The 19,202-nt window shown below is 43.0% G+C and overlaps 1 protein-coding gene across 3 annotated transcripts in view; it reads left to right on the forward strand.

Moving 5' to 3' along the window:
* Positions 1–19,202, forward strand: part of CTNS (cystinosin, lysosomal cystine transporter) — a 385,893-nt gene that overhangs the window by 198,066 nt on the left and 168,625 nt on the right. For all 3 annotated transcript variants that reach the window (XM_078679945.1, XM_078679944.1, XM_078679943.1), the window contains one exon: positions 19,029–19,160. In XM_078679945.1, the coding sequence (XP_078536071.1) occupies positions 19,029–19,160 (132 nt within the window). The remainder of the gene's footprint in view (positions 1–19,028; positions 19,161–19,202) is intronic.

Below are 19,202 nucleotides of genomic sequence, written 5' to 3' on the forward strand. Positions count from 1 at the left end.
GCCGAACCAAAGAAGGTCTCCGACCCGAACAAGCCTACTGCTCCAAAGACCGTCGACCCGGTAAAGGTCGCCGATAAAAAGGGTGCCGTACCAAAGCCCGTAACACGGCCGGAAAAACCTTCTGACCCAAAGGCAAGTGCTCCGAAGACACCAGTCGATCCGAAAAAGAACATCGACTCGGAAAAGGACACTCACCCCAAAAAACCTGCGGAGCACAAAAAACGTGTCGATCCGAAAGTTCCGGTCGACCCAAAATCCGTCGTCGACCCGAAAAAAAGGCCCATGCCGAAGAAAACACCAAAAGTCGTCGACAAACAAAGTGTTACCGACCCAAAAAAGTCTAACACTCAACCTAGGACTGTAGAGGAAGAACTCTTCCACCCAGATTCATCAGACGACCAAGCAAAAATATAGATAAATCCAGACACTGGGAAAGTTACCATCCTGCACAGGAAGAAGAGGCCACTGGACACTGGCTCTCATTCCCCTATTCAATTAAAGAAAAAGGACTTTGGGACTTCAACCTCTAGACCCTTCATCCCTTTTCAGCCTATCATGACTACCACACCTTTTGTTCCTTACTCTCCTTCTCACCATGGGGACAATGAGGGTGACATGGGGGACGAGCCACAGCCTCAATATGACTTCCCACAAGATCCTCAACCACAAGGGGAACCATTGGAGGAGCCAACAGACCCTTACAATACCCATCCCATCCCTGATGTGCCCTCTTATCCCACTAAGCCGTCACCTACTGATGACACCATAGTCTTCAATCAACTCATAGACAGGGCAGCACAATACCATAATGTAGACATGCATAATGACCCTGTCGAAGAAGACTTCTTATTTGACACCCTTCCTACTTCAGAAAAAAGTGTCAGAACACTGCCCATTTTAAAGGGAGTTCTAAAACATGCACCTGACATATTCAAAGATACAGCCAGGGCACGGGTAATTAATCCCAGAATAGAAAAGAAGTATAGGGCAACTCCTACAGACCCTACTTACATCAGAGGGCAGTTACCACTAGACTCACTGGTAGTGGCTAATGCACGTAAAAGGGCCAACTCCCAAACAACAGGGGAAGCACCTCCCCCTGATAAGGAATCAAAAATACTAGAGGCATCAGGCAAAAAGGTAGCAGCACAAGCCTCCAACTCTTGGAGGATTGCTAATACACAAGCCCTACTGGCTCGTTACGATAGGGCGCATTACGATCAACTAGAAAGCCTAATGCAACACCTACCTGAGCCTTTTAAAGCACAAGCTGAGGACCTCATACAAGAGGGAAAATTCATAACAAACGCCTCCATCAAATGCGCGCTTGACGCAGCAGACACCGCAGCTAGATCAATTAACACTAGCGTCTTACTACGCAGACATGCATGGCTGCGTATCTCAGGTTTTAGGAATGAGGTACAGTCCACCATTCTTAACCAACCAGTCAATCAGGACTTTCTATTTGGGCCTGCTGTCAACACCATTTTGGATAAAATGAAAAAAGACACAGAAACCGCAAAATCAATGGGGGCATTGCAATTTCAGCAACACAGAGTCTCCTTTCGATGCTCCTCATACAGAGCAACTACACGAGGAAATACCTCGCAGACATCTGCCTCATACAAAAGTAACACACAGGGTTCCTTCAACAAGAACACAAACAGAGGAGGCTATAGGGGCAACAATAATAAGGGAAGAGGACGTGGAGGCAATAACACCAGAGCCTCCACTGCCACAAAACAGTGACTTCATCACGCTACCTCCAGACCACCTAACACCGGTCAGAGGCAGACTCCAACAGTTCCTACCTGTCTAGCACGCAATTATCACGTACAGGTGGGTGAGAGAAATTATCCAGTTTGGTTATTGCCTAGAACTGACTTCTACACCACCAAACATACCCCTCAGACATCGTCCTATGTCCACGGAACACATCACCCTGCTCCAAAAGAGGTGAAATGCATGCTGGAAAAGGGGGCCATAGAGCCAGTCCCTTTCCACCAGCAAGGGACAGGAGTATACTCCCTATACTTCCTTATTCCCAAGAAGGACGGTTCCCTCAGACCAATATTGGACCTCAGACCCCTAAATCAATATATTCTATCGGAGCACTTCCATATGGTCACACTACAGCAAGTGCTCCCGTTGCTACAACAAGGAGATTTCCCAGCAACATTAGACCTCAAAAATGCGTACTTTCATATACCTATCCATCCAGCCCACAGAAAATATCTCACATTCATAATAGAAGGTCAACACTACCAATTCAAGGTTTTGCCCTTCGGGGTTACCATGGCTCCAAGAGTGTTTACAAAATGCTTAGCGACAGTTGCTGCACATCTCAGAAGACAACACGTCCATGTGTACCCATATCTGGACGATTGGCTAATACAAGCAAAATCGTACCAACAATGTGCAAAACACACGTCCCAAACGCTTCAGTTGCTACACGACCTAGGGTTCTCAATCAACTACCCAAAATCGCATCTGCAACCATCCCACACACAGCAATACCTGGGAGCCACTATAAATACCTCAGTGGCAAAGGCATATCCAAACTCAGCAAGGATAGCCAGCATGCAGATACTCATTCGCAAATTCCTGCCACAACACTCTCTGCCAGCTCAAGTCTTCATGCAGCTCATAGGCATGATGGCCTCCTGCATATTCATTGTCCCCCATGCCAGACTCCAAATGCGCCCATTACAAGAATGCCTAGCACGGCAATGGAACTAGGCTCGTGGGCAACTAAAAGACCTAGTGTTGGTAGACAGTCGCGCTCACTACTCTCTGCAGTGGTGGAACCGACAAAACCTTTCCAAGGGGCGACTGTTCCAAGAGCCGGTTCCACAACTAATACTAACAGCGGACGCATCACCGACAGGCTGGGGAGCCCATCTCCTTCAATACACAGTACAATGGCTCTGGACAAACAAACAGAAAAAGCTGCATATCAACCAACTAGAGTTGCTAGCGATATTCCTAGCTCTGAAAGCATTTCAGAAATACTTGTACAGCAAGACGGTGTTGATCCGGATGGACAACATGACCGCAATGTACTATATCCAGAAACAGGGAGGAACGCACTCTCCACAGCTGTCCCATCTGGCACAAAGCATATGGAAGTGGGCGATTCCAAAAACATCTTTTTCCTCGCAGAACACCTTCCAGGGAAGGACAATCAGATTGCCGACCTGCTCAACAGGCACAGCCAACAAACACACGAATGGGAGATTCACCCCCAAGTTCTCCAGCCATTCTTCGAAGAGTGGGGTCACCCAGAGGTAGACCTGTTTGCCACAAAAGAAAACTCCAAATGCCAGTGTTTTGCCGCCAGGTTCCCACATCCATTGGCACAGGGCAATGCGATATGGATGAACTGGTCAGGCAGATTTGCGTACGCTTTTCCCCCAGCACCGCTGGTAGCACACAAACTGCGGCAACACTCACTCACACTAATCCTAGTTGCTCCCACATGGGGGAGACAAGCATGGTACACAACGTTCCTGGAACTTTCAGTAGTTCCTCATCAAAGAATGTGCCTTGCTCCCCAGCTTCTAACTCCGAACCATGGAGAAATAAGACACCCAGATCCCAATCAGATGAACCTAGCAATCTGGCTCCTGAGGTCTTAGAGTTCGGATACCTTAACTTGCCCCCAGACTGCATGAACATCATTAGGGAAGCAAGACGACCAACCACACGAGCATGCTATGCAGCTAAATGGAAAAGATTTGTTGATTTGGTTATTGTTGTTATTTACTGCAACAATAACCAAATCAACCCATTAGACGCTTCCATACAAAATATTATATGTTACCTGCTGCATTTACAAAGATGTAACTTAGCATACTCTTCCATACGACTACACCTTGCTGCTATAGCATACCCTTAAAACAGGCGACACCTTTCGCTGTTTAGAGTACCAGCAATCAAAGCATTCATGGAGGGTTTAAAAAGGGTGATTCCTCCAAGACACCCCCCTTCCCCAGTCTGGAATCTAAATATAGTGCTTACCAGACTCATGGGACCTCCTTTCGAACCTCCACACTCATGCGAACTACAATTCTTAACGTGAAAGGTTGCATTCTTAGTTGCCATTACCTCACTCAGAAGAGTGAGCGAATTACAAGCACTAACAATTCAAGAACCTTTCATGCAGGTAGATGCCAACAGGGTGGTTCTTAGAACCAACCCTAAATTCATGCCTAAAGTTGTATCCAATTTCCATATCAATCAAGAAATTGAACTGCCAGTATTCTTTCAAAACCCACAGTCAGTAGCTGAGAGAGCCTTACACACACTAGATTGAAAAAGAGCTCTACTTTATTATGTGGACATGACTAAATCATTTAGAAAGACAAAACAACTATTTGTTGCTTTTGCACCATAACACAAAGGAAATCCTATTTCAAAGTCCGGAATAGCCAGAGGGATAGTTAAATGCATTCAAATATGTTATCAAAAGGCAAAACGCACTTTAACCGTCCCCCCAAGAGCATATTCTACAAGAAAAATGTGGGCATCCATGGCTTTCCTGGGAAATATTCCTCTTGAAGACATATGTAAGGCAGCCACATGGACCACCTTACACACTTTCACAAAACACTACTGTGTAGACGTGCAAGCAAAACAGCAAGCTGCTGTAGGCCAGGCTGTCCTCAAAACTCTTTTTCAAACTGCTGCAGCTGGCACAGGTAACCATGCTAAAGGAGGTACTGCTATACAGTCTAGGCACAGATATGAATTTAGCAGCCCACATGCCTCGAACGGAATATGCTACTTACCAGTATGCATCTGTTCTTGGCATGTAGGGCTGCTGGCATTCATATCGCCCGCCCTCTTCCCCGGTGCCTGTCGCAGCTGCAGAATTATCTTTGGCATGTCCATCTCTTACTTTACTATCTCCATCTCTGCCACAATGGCAAAAAACAATCTGAGGATGGAGAAGATGCCCATGCGCACTGTAGTCCACAGATCACAGGCACAAATATGGTGACAATCACATAGAGATGCTGCAACATGCACCTCCAGATAACAAATGGCATCAGTTTTAACGCGAAACATAGATGCCCATGCGCACTGTAGTCCAAGGGAGGAGTCACCTATCTCGTGATACTTCGAAGACTCTTCCAAGACAACAAAGTATAATCATCCGGACCCAGCACTCGGCGGCGATCTATGCACAGATATGAATGTCAGCAGCCCTACATGCCAAGAACAGATGCATGCTGGTAAGTAGCATATTCCTTCCTGGGTGTTGGGCTATAGGAATTCAACATCCCTGTAGGATGTCTTTTTGGAGTGCCGTTGTGATGGCTTGAAAGCCATGGAGCAGGGTGTTAGTATCATCCAGATGTGTCAGTAAGAGGGCTTGAACAGCAACTTTCCGGAACAAAGGATTTCACTTTGATTTAGAATAGCGAGCTAATATCAGACCCTCTTTGTTTCTTGACATTGTGTTTCATGAGAGTGAAGTTAGTGTCTAGTGTCTAGCGTGAATCCAAGTGACTTGGTTTTCATTGAAAGTTAGGTTTCAAAACCATCAAGGTATTGTCATTGACCCTGGTTTGTACTGTTTCTTGTTTGTCGTTCTCAGCAAATAACAGGAATCATGTCTTTGTTGGGTTGAGCTGTAAGTAGGCACTGTTTTTCCAGGTCTGGATGGTATGCAGGCAGTGTCTGAGTCGTTGGATCTCCAAAGCAGATGTCATAGGAATGAGTGTTGCTTTCAGGCAAACATAGAGTCCAGTGTATACTTCTCACACCGATCTTCAAAATATTACAGTTGATCAAACATTGCACACCACTTTGTGCCCTATAGTCAGATAACCTCTGCTTCCTCTGAGTGCGTCCTGAAGTTTCAGCACTTTCGACATGTTAGGACTGTAGTAGTAAGCCCCAGCCAAGCCTACTAGTGCAAGGGATTCGCCCTTCTCTGCTTAGAGTCCTTAGACCAATGGTAAGAAGTTGGCACAGAAACTGGAATAGAAAAGACAGAATTTATTAAACCTCTTGAGGTGGAACTACAATCATACAACACCCTTCCGTATAGTATGAGGTAGCACACTGACTGGAAGGAGCTTGGTCCTTTTATACCCACACAGGGGCTGAAATGGAGGCGGCACAAGGCACAGAGTATTGGTTTCAAATACATATAAGGTCATACTGAGAGTGTGTTAGCAACAAGTGAGAAGGGCTGACAGTAACCTAATTCCGGTAGACTTCTCTTGACAGTTACAAGTTAGGGACAGCTGTAAGCTTTACTGGGCATGTGCAAAGCAAAGGAGACTAAACATATCTTGTCTCTAGACAGATTTCAAGAGCAGTTGACAGGAAGGTAGGACTGAGCACATGGCAAACAAAATGGCCAATAGAAATACAAAATGGATTCCGTAAAACAGGCAAGATAGTCTCGAAATACCAAATGTCTTCTGCTAATGCTTAATCTAATCGCTGTTAATTTACTACAGACGACCCTTTCAGCATTTGCTGAAGACATTCGTCTGTCTGAGGTAATCTGGATCTGCATCCTGTACATTGATATTCATCATATCAGAAATCTCTTTACTTAGTATTTGCTGTTCTTTTGTAACACTTCTCTTGGCATGTGTACAAGCAGTAATGCACATAGAGCAAATCATGGGACCACATTGTATACAAGTACAGCATGTAAACAGTATCACCAGTAGTATACATAGAATAGTCAGTAGCTTCCAGCCCCAAGTAGCAAAAAGTGTCCATATCCAGTTTGAAAATGTCCATGTACCAGTCTCTGGGTGAATATCTGCAGCAATCTTATGCAGTTTAGAGATTGCGTCATAAACTGAAGGCGAATGGTCTGGGATGAAGACACAGCAGCTGCTACCGATAATGCGGCATGCACCACCACGATCAGCCAAGATCACATCGAGCACCATCCAATTTTGGAGTGCTGCAATTCTTGCAATTTGCAGTTCTTCTCTAATATTCCCAAGTGCCATAGCTGTCAGATTGTTGACAGCTTCCACTACACGAGTTAATCGTCTGATCTTTCTACTATTTAATGCAGCACCCATGAACAAAAACAAACCAAAATTGAAATCAACATATTGTTGCAGAGTGGTGTCTGTCTGATCAATCTCATCAGTACCTGTTGTCCGTTTATATCTATTTTTGGAAATATCATTATACAGTTTCAAGTTAAGATGATATGATGCAGGTGCTAAAAACACAGGGGTAACAAAAATGATATGTAGCATATTCCTGACCATCCAATAGGTAATTGGTAATATCCTTTATTACCACACACGAAGTAGGTATTGTGAGATGCTTCAAAGCTACTGTTGTTAACACCCTCAATGTTTAATACAGTAGTACATTCGCTTCGTCCTACAGGAATTCTCCCAATACTGCCAATACATAAATCTGCTTTTGCTCTGGTTACAGAAATCACAGAGGGTCCAATGTTCTTCATATTACTCACATTTGTGAAGACATATGGTGTTGAAATATTGTCCGTTGGTATTCATCCCATTCCCATTTAGTCCCTTTGGCTTGAGGATGACCGTTTTCATCTTGGTAACATTCTTTATTCAACTGAAAAATGATTCCACCTACTGAAGGCTTTCCATAAGCAAACAAAAGGGCATGCCAAGCTTGACATGAACCATTATGAAAACGGTAGAGGAATAAAAGGCGTTCCTCCTTTCTTCTGGTGCACAGATATCATCCCACACACCCAACAATTGGTAGTATTTGTATCATTATGGGTATGATGTAACATCTGAATGAATGTGTTATTCAGATAGGACTGTCGATGTTTCTGCTCATGATAAGGAAGAGTGTAGTAATGATGCTCCAGTGGAGCTGGAGTGGTTGCAACAAAAAGCTGTCGAGCAGGAACTGCTTTCTCAATGAACCAAGTGGTTATTGCCAAAACCACCAGGGTAACAATAAACCCTACAGCACAAATCAATTTCCTATTCATTTTGATGACAGTAATACTCAATCTTCCTAAGAACCTACTGAAAAACAATCGTTGGAGCTCTTATCCCTCGGGTAGTCGCTGATTTCTTCACCACTGTCCGAGACGGGTGTCACTACACTAATGCAGGGCTGATCCCCCCCACCCTTGCCTCATTGTCTCTCCGTTTCACAAACCCAGGGCGGTAGCTCAACTAGTCTCGTTCAAAACTGCAGATTCTTTCCTCGGTCTCAAATTATATCACTCTGTTCCAGGAATCGTGTGGTCCGGGAAGACTTCCATAGACTCGTCAGATGAGATAGCTTGACCCTTCTCCGTTTCCAGAATCTCCCGATGGTCGGTCAGCACAGCAGGTTCCACTAAGGCGGGCGATACACGCTTGCAGTGCGTGGTATGGAGCCAGTTCTTTTTGTTCGTCACTCGAACCGCTGTCCTTGTGGCCAACAGCACCTGCTCCGGACCTCGCCACTTCGGCTCCAAGCTGTTTGATCTGTCAAAGACCTTGACCATCACCTGGTCACCGGGACTGAGATCATGGGCCTCACCAGTAGATCTATCAGGAAGGGCTTCTCGAACCTGTTGATGAATAGAAGTCAAACTGTCAGTTAACTGTGCCAAATAATCATTGAGCAGAACACAAGGTACATCATGTAAGGGCGTGGCTTAGGAACTCCCCAAATGTTCATTGGTCTTCCAAATACCACCTCATACGGTGTGAGACCTGATCGTGAGTGTGGTACTGATCTTATGGACAGCAGTGCCAAAGGCAATGCATCCGGCCACTTTAGGGACGTGGAAGCCACTATTTTCGCCAGCTTCAATTTCAAGGTAGCATTATACCTTTCCACCAACCCTGCTGATTGTGGGTGGAAGACTGCATGGAATTTCTGTTTGATTCCTAATCCTTTCATGGCATACGCAACAGCTTGCCCAATAAAATGAGGTCCGTTGTCACTCCACAAAATTTTACAAACACCATACCGTGGGAAAAACTCCTTTAAAAGCACCTTGGCTGTAGTGAGCGCTGTATTATCCTTCGTAGGGTATGCTTCTATCCATTTACTGAAGGCCCATACCACCACTAGGACATATTTTAAAGTATTACAGCGTTCAAGCTGGATGTAATCCATCTGCAAAACTTCAAAAGGTGCGGTTGGTGTAGCAAACCCTCCTGTAGGGGTTCGTGTCCCTTTTCCAGGATTGTACTGTCAACAGATCAAACAGGACTGTACTACTCTCTTAGCTGTTCTGGCAATCTCAGGATGCTCCCAAACTCGTGTAAGTAGTTTCGTTATCGCTAGAGCTCCAACATGTGCCATTTGAACCAAAGGTTGTAAATAGGCTGCAGGTAACTTCCACTTATCCATATCTTTGTTGCGCCAACAATCCTCATCGTCCAATATTCCTTCTTTGGACCATTGCTCAAGTTCTGCTACAGAGGCAGATCTCTGTACATCTAATACCTCTTCTCTAACATCATACCATCGTTCAGCTTGAGATTTCACTACATACATGGAAGTAGTGCTTCGTTGCGTCACAGTTTCACGAGCTACACAATCTGCAAAAGCATTTCCTTGTCCTATTTTGTCAGTGATCTTCTTGTGTGCACTACACTTCACAATCGCTATCTTTTTTGGATATGTCAGTGCAGTCAAAAGGTTATGTACCAGTTCTCCATACATTATCTGCATTCCGTGGGATGTAAGAAAGCTTCTTTCCTTCCAAAGTAGGCCAACATCATGGGCCACTCCAAAAGCATAGCGGCTGTCCGTGTAAATGTTCACACATAAGTCAGTGCTAAGTTCACACGCTCGTGTCAAAGCTATTAGTTCAGCTGCTTGAGCCGACTTCTGAGGTATGCAAGCTGTTTCCACTACTGTTTCAAGCGTGGTTATTGCATATGCGGCTGAGGTCGTTCCATCTGGTAACTTCAAACAAGACCCATCAACCCACAGTTCCCCATCTACATCTAAAAGGGGCGTATCTTGCAAGTCGATGCGACCCTTTGTATGTTCCTCAGTAAGGAATATCCAATCATGAGGATCCTTTGACTGGGACTGAGTCACAGAATATGGCAACAAAGTGGCTGGGTTTAGTGTAGCACATCTCTTCAGTGTAATATGAGGTGCTAACAATGTCAATTCGTATCCTGTCAAGCAAGCACTAGTTAAGTGTTGAGTCTTGGTCTGATTCAAAAGGGCATCTACTGCATGGGTTACTAGCACCAACAGTTTGTGTGACAAAACTATCCCTTCACTCTGACGTGTAGACACAGCTGTCGTTGCAACTGAACGGAAACGTCCAGGCAACGCACAGGCAACAGAATCAAGAACTGCAGAAAAATATGCACAGGGACGCTGCTTGTCACCGTGTGTCTGTACTAAAACTGACAAAGCACATCCATCTTTCTCATGTACATAGAGTGTAAAAGCTTTCGTGTAGTCTGGTGTGCCTAACACTGGTGCAGAGCAAAGAGCTAGTCTTAACTGACAAAAAGCATTTTGGCATTCTTCTTTCCATGGAAGGGGGATCGGAATGTTCTTAGTCAAAAGCTCTAGCAAAGGTTTAACAATGTGTGAAAACCCTAATATCCATTGCATACAAAACGAAGTCAAACCAATAAATGCACGGACATCTTTCTGTGTGGAAGGTACTGGAGTGTCTAAAATTGCTTGAATGCGATCTGGTGTCAATGCAAGTCCCTCGTTAGACAGAAGATGACCTAAGTAGGTCACCTTTGGTCTACAATATTGCAATTTCTTCCGTGATACTTTATGATTGTGTGTAGCAAGGAAATAAAATAAAGGCAAAGTACACTTTTCACACTGCTCAGGCGTATCGGCTGCCAACAAGATGTCATCGACATATTGTATGAGAACCACTCCTTCAGACAAAGTAAAAGAATCGAGTTGTCTTTTTAAGGCTTGGCTATAGGTACTCGGACTCTCAGTGTACCCTTGAGGAACTCTGCAAAATCTGTATGATCTGTATTTAAGATGAAACCGAACAAATATCTGCTATCAGGATGAATAGGAATCGAGAAGAAAGCGTTCTTTAAATCCACTACTGAAAATGTAGTTGCTGTTGGAGGGACCAGGGTAAGCATTGTTATGTCAGATACTCCAGGGTACTGTGGTACTACAATCTTGTTGACTTCTTTCAAATCTATGATAAATCTATAAATCTTAGTGTCAGTATATTTTTTCAAAATGGGGAGAATCGGACTATTGCAGATATTATAAGGAACTTCTTCCACCACCCCCACTTCAATCAGGTCTTGTACAATACGTGTAAGTGCTTCTTCTCCTTCTCCAGAAATTTTATATGAGGCAGTCTGGGCAATATAGCACCCTCCTTGACGCTAATATGTACTGGTGGAATAACCATTTGTCCTACATCTGTATCTGAAGTAGCCCACAAAGTACTAGGGAGTGAAGCTAGGGCAATGTACTCTTTAATAATACAGGATCTCTCAATCATGGGGTGGTTGTCATTTAAAATAACCCTTACTCCTTCCGGAGAACATTGTATCGTGGCCCTGAAACATTTGAGCATGTCAAGACCCACAATGTTGTCTCGTGTATTTGGAGAAAGCAAAAAAGGACATGGAGCAATAAACTTATCAACATGGAGTGCAAGTGGTTGTGACAATGGGCTAAGGGAAGGTGTTCCATTGAAACCTATCGATGTAATAGTTAAGCCAGACAGGGGGGCCCTTCGAATCAAGTGTTTGGACAAGGCGCTACGAGTAGCTCCTGTATCAACCAGAAACTGATCAGTAGAACCAAAACGTGTGCTGTAACATAGCGACCCTTCTGATCTACTGGAACTTCAACTGATTCCTTACCCCATCCTAGGCAATCCTATGCATAAGCAGAATCTTGCAAATCAGACGGCTCATAATCGGACATTTGATATTGATTCCGTCTGTCAAAAGTATTATCCCCCTCTTGTCCACGTGTATTAACGTCAAACCTAGCACGATCATTTGTATTTCCTCTAGGCCCTGAATATCCTGAGCGATTTCTCATTTGTCCCCGACCACGTGAACCCTGCTGGGCACGTAGCACCGGACAATTAGAAATCCAATGGCCAAATTGTCTGCAATACGCACACTGATTAGTAGACAAATCTACACGAGGAGAGGGAGGGAAGACAAACCATAAGATCCACGTCCTCCTCTATTATCACCTCTAAAAGGTGGGCCATAAGCTTGAGCCATCATAACCTTTGTTTTTAACTCTTTAGATTTTTTTATCCTCCTTACTTTTTGCTTCTAATTCCTGTCGTTCATAATACTGAGCCATAGTTAGGAGAGAAGCCGGAGAGGAGGTAGTCCATGAACTTTCGCTGGCTTTTAGGCGACTAGCTATTTCTGGCAAAAGGTTTGTGACATATTTATCGACGCACAGATGCCTGCCCGTGTCATCTGTCAATGTCTGACCACTAAAATCGTGGAATGCTTCTTCAAAGCGTGTGAAGAAGTCTGAAACCGATTCATCCGTCTTTTACTTACAGGATGCTAACATAGTCCAATCTATCTTTTTAGGGGGAAAAATTGTCTTTAATTTAACCAAGATAGCTGCTGGAAGATCTAAAATTTGCTGACACGGTTTTTGTGCAGGTTTTCTATCTTTATCTGATTGTTGTATATCTGACCACAATGCTCCAAATACCGCACGATCGTCAATTTTACGCACAGTTCTCCACATATCAGGCGGTAATATTAATCCAAAAAACAAAAATAATGTCAGACAAAGTCATAATACAAGAGCTAATGGCACACTCAATTTCTTCATAAAAAGCTGTCGGATTCTTTCGCGGATCAGGCAATGCATTTTTAAGAGCCATGACATCTGCTCTATTCCAAGGAGTGTAAACCCAATTATAAATATAATACCCTTTCGCATCAATAGAAGTCTTATCATCACTTGTGCCTGTTCCTTTAGGAGGAACATATAAAGGCACGGCTTCCCGCATGGGTTTCACATTTACAACATTCTTATCTGTTTCGGGCGTCGGTGCTCGTGCCATATTAATTCGAGATATTTGTGCAGCTGCATCTGCGGCCTTTTTCTCCTCCCGTAAACGGACTGCTTCATCACGTAGTTTAACCAAGCGTCTGATCGTGTCAGCCACCTGGGAAAAGACAAAAGAACCTTCACGTAATTGCTTACAATCAGCTGCTATATCATCTGGCTCTACTTCCACCGAATGTTTCCTAAATCGCTCAACAACCTCTGTAGCCAATATCTCAGTAAAATATTTCTGTTCCTTTTCTGACCAATTCTTAATAGTATCTAGAAGTTCAGAAGCAGTGAGAGTACCACGATCCGCTTTTCGCGCCGCAGATCTAATCTCAGAGGAACGTTCGGTAGTTAACATTGAGCGAGTGTCTCAGGCTTTATCCTGATCTGTAGGAGAGTCCTCATCTGACTCATTATGAGCAGAAGGGAAAATATAAAGAGGTGGAGAACGATCTAATAAGAGAGAATCATCTTAGGGTTTATTAAGAATAGGATAGAGAGGCCTACGAATAGCATATTGGCCATTTACCTGTAACTGACGCTCCCTATCTTCCCTTTCTTTAGTTTCTCTCATATCTTTATTTTTCATATCTAAGGCTTTCGCATGCACACTTTTACGCTGTTCTTTTTCAATCAAGGCCTGTTCACGCTTCATTCGCTCACGCACTTCTTTCTCCCACTTTCGCACACAGTCAAACATATCTTGCCTAGCCTTTCGCTTAAACATTCGTTGCTCCACATACTGAATCTTTGGGAAATCAAATGACCCATGCATAGGCCAACGCAACTCAGGATCCTTGCGAGTGTATTTATTCCACAATTTGCTGTACATTATGGACAAAATACCATATTTAATATACATATCCCTATTAGGCGTCCCCTCCGGGGGCGCCGGTTATGCTTTATCAAGTTTCAAATCAGTACCACTACAAAAGCAACACAACTTACGAAGTGTGCTAAAAACAGGCATGCTGAAAATAGTGCAAAATATGCAGTATTATAAAACAAAGTAGCGCTTAAAGTACTCTTTGTACGTTGCGCCGTTCGAATTTCACAGAATTAGAGAAAAATCTCCTCATTACCTGCCTATATGTGTTGCAAGACATATATCAACTTTACATAGAATCATTTCAAACTTTTGGCCAATACATAGAAAAATGCCCTAGTAAGCGTATCTAAACTACCTTACTAATTACAAGGCGTCATACTTACAGCAAGTGCCGTAAAACGGCTCTTACCAGTGAAATAGTGTCCAGGTTCCTCCTGCCAAGTTCTCAAATCAACCAAACGGTCACTACACAGCGGATCAACAGAAGAGATCTCAGTCGAGGACCGGCACCACCTGGATGGTCAGATCAGAAAGAAAGGGTAAACGCTGTGGATGCCAAGACTCTGGTCTCCTCTGGCAGTGATCACGTCCAAAGCGAGATTCCAATCCTTCGTCTCGACCAGTCCTTTGGGCATCTGAGTCGCCGATGAGCCCCACGTTGGACGCGCCAATTTGTAGTAGTAAGCCCCAGCCAGACCTACTAGTACAAGGGATTCGCCCTTCTCTGCTTAGAGTCCTTAGACCAATGGTAAGAAGTTGGCACAGAAACTGGAATAGAAAAGACAGAATTTATTAAACCTCTTGAGGTGGAACTACAAACACACAACACCCTTCGGTATAGTATGAGGTAGCACACTGACTGGAAGGAGCTTGGTCCTTTTATACCCACACAGAGACTGAAAGGCACAGAGTATTGGTTTCAAATACATATAAGGTAATACAGAGAGTGTGCTAGCAACAAGTGGGAAGGGCTGACAGTAACCTAATTCCAGTAGATATCTCTTGACAGTTACAAGTTAGGGACAGCTGTAAGCTTTACTGGGCATGTGCAAAGCAAAGGAGACTAAACATATCTTGTCTCTAGGCAGATTTCAAGAGCAGTTGACAGGAAGGTACTACAGAGCACATGGCATACAAAATGGCCGATAGAAATACAAAATGGATTCCGTAAAACAGGCAAGATAGTCTCGAAATACCGAATGTCTTCTGCTAATGCTTAATCTAATCGCTGTTAATTTACTACAAGGACCACTTCTTTGATGGGGGTTTCACACCTGACAGAGGACCATATACCCCCACCTATTTAATACAATTGCTCTCCAAGGACACCTGCATGAAATTTAAAATACACTTCTTGCTGTACCTGCCAATATATATAAAAACATTTACTAATATCCACTTTTTACCTGGTTTCATTTTAAAACACATTTGTTGTATATTCAATCAAAATATCATTGTTTTGTCTCTTGCCCACCCCAAAACTCGTGATGTACAGTTCTTACTGGTCCCAGCCTGTGTCCTGAATTTTGTCTAGCACGTCTAAACTAGAAATTAATACAGTCTGCTCTGTCTTGGTTCACTGTATTGTCAGGTGGTGGGTACCGCCTTTTCTCTAAAACAGCTCTGTTCTTTCACATTCTCTGTTTTTACCAATCTGTTCAGTACTGGAGCTGTGACATTGTTCTGGAGAGGGAGAATTTACTTGGTGGTAAGGATGACATTACTTCAGAGAAGTGTAAAGAGTGTAGACGAATTGGGGACTTTTAGCTATGTATATTTCTCATACTCACCTGCCATCGTGGATCAGTGCTGCAGAACTCCAGATCTACATTTGACAGGAGTTAACCTTTTGTAAAGCAAAGCTTGTAGGGCCGGGAACAAACTAAAGTGAAGACGATATTTGATACTTTGCTACTGTTTCGTTTTCGACTTAGGGGTAGGTTTTTTCTTCAGTGGATGTAGTCCAACAGAGAGCTCCTTTATTGTTACCAAACAGTACAAGACTGTACAATTCAGTTTCTGAGTTTGATAGGCAGCCTGGCGTCTTGTTCTCTACTGGTACTTCAGGAAAGGCTGAGGAGGACGTTCTACATTAGTCCTTGAGAATTTGTGTTTGCTACGTGTATGGCGATATACGGATCATCTCTTATCATCCAATCCAAAAATAAATTTGAGAATGAAAGTTTGCTTTGTATAATCACAATTGTGTTTGGACAAATTTCTATCTACACTGGAATTCCAAAAGAACTCTTTGGTACTGTGACTGTTGCAGCCTTCTGTGTGTACTTGCATGCATAAGATTTACTACAGCCAGAAATGTACTTGATTTTATTTTCTTCACTTGGAAAGCCAATAACCTACAACACTATGGGCCATATGCATGAACACATTTGCCATAGACACAGAATGAAAACCCTTTGATGCATCTGGCCCTAAAACCCCACCAATTCTGAGATTGTTGCCTTTCCTTTTTGACCCTCTAAACAAATTTCCTCCTGCACTTGAAAAGAGTAAATCAACGACTATTACCAGGATGGGAGTTGTTATACAAAAGATTTGAGAATACCAAAACAATTACGAGTTAGGAGTGTTCACACCATGTAAGCCCATAGTTTGCCCCTTTGAGAAGATTTACTGATGCATAACATTGCGCCAAAATTATACCATACAGGCTTAATTTTGTGTGTGAGAAATCCATTCGGGAGTGAACATTTGCATTTTACTAAGTTGAATTTGCGTGTTTAGATACTTTCACTTACCCAAGTGTTATTTATGTGTGCAAACGCGTTTATCTATTAGGCGAGGCAGAATGTTTAACACGATCTGGTGTTGTAACCTCAAAAGATACCAGGATTTTGGCCACAGCCTTTGTGTCAATTTCAGGTAGCGACAGCCTCCTCCATTGTTTAACAGTTTGTGAGCTGAAGGACAATTGCCGTGGTCGGAAAACACAACACTACACGACATCAGTCTGGTCCCCATGAGCAGAAAAGGAGGTGCCTTTATTGACAGAAATCACCTCTGCCATTCAGTATATGACCGAGGAAGGGGAAGCAGCGTGTAGTTCATTTGGCAGGGAAAATCATTATTCATGCAAAAACTGTCATCATACTTCAGCAGTCTTCATGTAAGACTTTGAATCCCTTTCTACATGTGGAAGTAGCCACATATGGATCACTTTGCAGCTGATAGTTTATCTGTCTGGGGTTTTCAGGGAATGTGTGCTCTAGGAGATGGGAAACTCCTTTCCTGGACATAAGCGTGGCGTATGCCTTCCTATCTTTTCCATTCTTACAGATGCTCTTCAACTGGTTTGGAAACTTTAATATTGCAGTTATTCTAGTGACTCTAAGATGGTGAAGGAGGATTTCGTACACCTCTTTTCAGAAAGGGAAGATCAGTGAGACTGCTACTGTTTTCAGCTTTACTATTGAAAAAAGCAGTCAGTGATGACTGTTGGGTGAGTTGTGGGTGTTGCAGTCAAAAACGTTTTGTTCTGCCCATTGTGAAACAGAAGGCTAGGTTTTCTTTGCATCTTGGAAAAGTAGATCTGCATGCCTCCAGCATAAGAGATTATTTGCTGGCCCAACATTATATATTTTGTTTTGTAAAAACATGATAGGATTTATTTATTTGATATTCCGATGGATTCTCAGTTTTTGGATGGGTTGGCGTACATTTTACCTACAGCCTTTATTTTATATTATGGCTCAGTGGACCCCAGCTTTCTTTTGGCTCATTAGATGGCTCCACTGTTTGTACATTTGCAGTGGAATAATGCTGCATACTCTAACGTAATGATTTTTTCCCCCGAGTGACAAATACATCATCAGCCTGTGAGTACTCTGTGATACTGAGTTGAAGTACATCAGCCAGTGAGTTGCAGCCATCATGGATGTTTGGCTACACACTGTCTTCTCAAAGGGCAAGTATATTTTAGGGTGAAGCCATCTTCCTATTTATGTGGTAATTAAATTAACTTCAACCACTTGAGTTGCCTGTGTTCTTTCTGTAGGAGCATGGGTTCGAAGACGACTTTCAGTTGTCATATTTGTATCCTGATCTGACATTTTCTGATGGACAGATAGCTTTTGTGTTGCATACGCAGATGATTGTAAAGGTATAGGTAAGGAAAAACCAACAGTTAGTACAAGGATAATGCCATACATTTGGTTGTGCAAGGAGACAGCCATCTGGGCTTTTCTCCGGGGAATAATCGTACATTCCACGATGGGCAATATCGCAATTTCTGCTTTCTTCGGAGGAGTACCTTTACAGTTGATTAGTAAGGTGGCCATGTGGTCTTCTCTGCATTCAACAGAAAGCACTATTGCCTGGAGCAAGGTGTCATGGCAGAATTTGTTTGGCAGACCAAAGGAACAACTTATTTTTAGTAGCTTCTCTTTTTCCGCGATATCAGACTGCCTTCATCCAAATGTGTTAATTATTTCCAAGGAATCTTCGAACAGTAAAGAATCTACAGAGGGAACAATATTAATTCGAAGAAATTATTCAGTGTATGGTACATTTGGTTGTGATGCGTACTGTATTTCTCCTGCTGGTTATTTAACACCTGCCCAGCTTCGATCTCATTAATTAGATATTCTGATTCTCATAAGACTTAAAACCTCTGTGAACTGAAGAAGAATTGCAAGATAGAGCCAGGTGCATTTAGGTCTTGGGTGCATCATGTGACTAAAATTACACAAACCAGGATATAAGTCGCATTCACTGGGGCCCTGATTTATGTATTTTTAAAAAATGTTACGTGCTCACATATTTTAACAATAAATAATTTAAAGAGGGAACGTTCTGTGCGGTAGAATCAATGATGCATCACTTAGTTTTGTTTGTTACAGAACTTTTTTAATGCATGTATAATACTGAATCTTCTCTAGCCATATAAACCACTCTGCTGCTAGAGTATGAATGAGCATGGGTTTGGGGTTCCTGGAGGATCGTACAGATAATGACACTGCCACATGTACTGACTAGTCCTAGCATGGTTGTTTGATATATTATGTAGCTACTGGACAAGACATCCAAAGCCAGTCTTCTTATGAAGAGCTTCACTTTAGGGTATAGGTTATGCATAGAGACCCCTTCCATTTGTAGCAAATCAGGAAGAGTGCCTCTGTTATTTTCGAGTTGATTCTTGCAGAATTACACAGGAATTATTTTAATTCTTCTGCTTTTTTTCCAGGCCAAGGATCCGGTTTTTAGCAATCCACAGTCGGCCACTGCAGATTTCGGATCAGATAATCGGCTGGATTTACTTCTTGGCATGGTCAATCTCTTTCTATCCCCAAGTGATTGAGAATTGGCGTCGAAAAAGGTGATGTAGCTATTTACATTACAAGTCTTTGAAATGTAACAT

The sequence above is a fragment of the Lissotriton helveticus genome, chromosome 3_1 (assembly GCF_964261635.1).
Source record: "Lissotriton helveticus chromosome 3_1, aLisHel1.1, whole genome shotgun sequence".
NCBI lineage: Eukaryota > Metazoa > Chordata > Amphibia > Caudata > Salamandridae > Lissotriton > Lissotriton helveticus.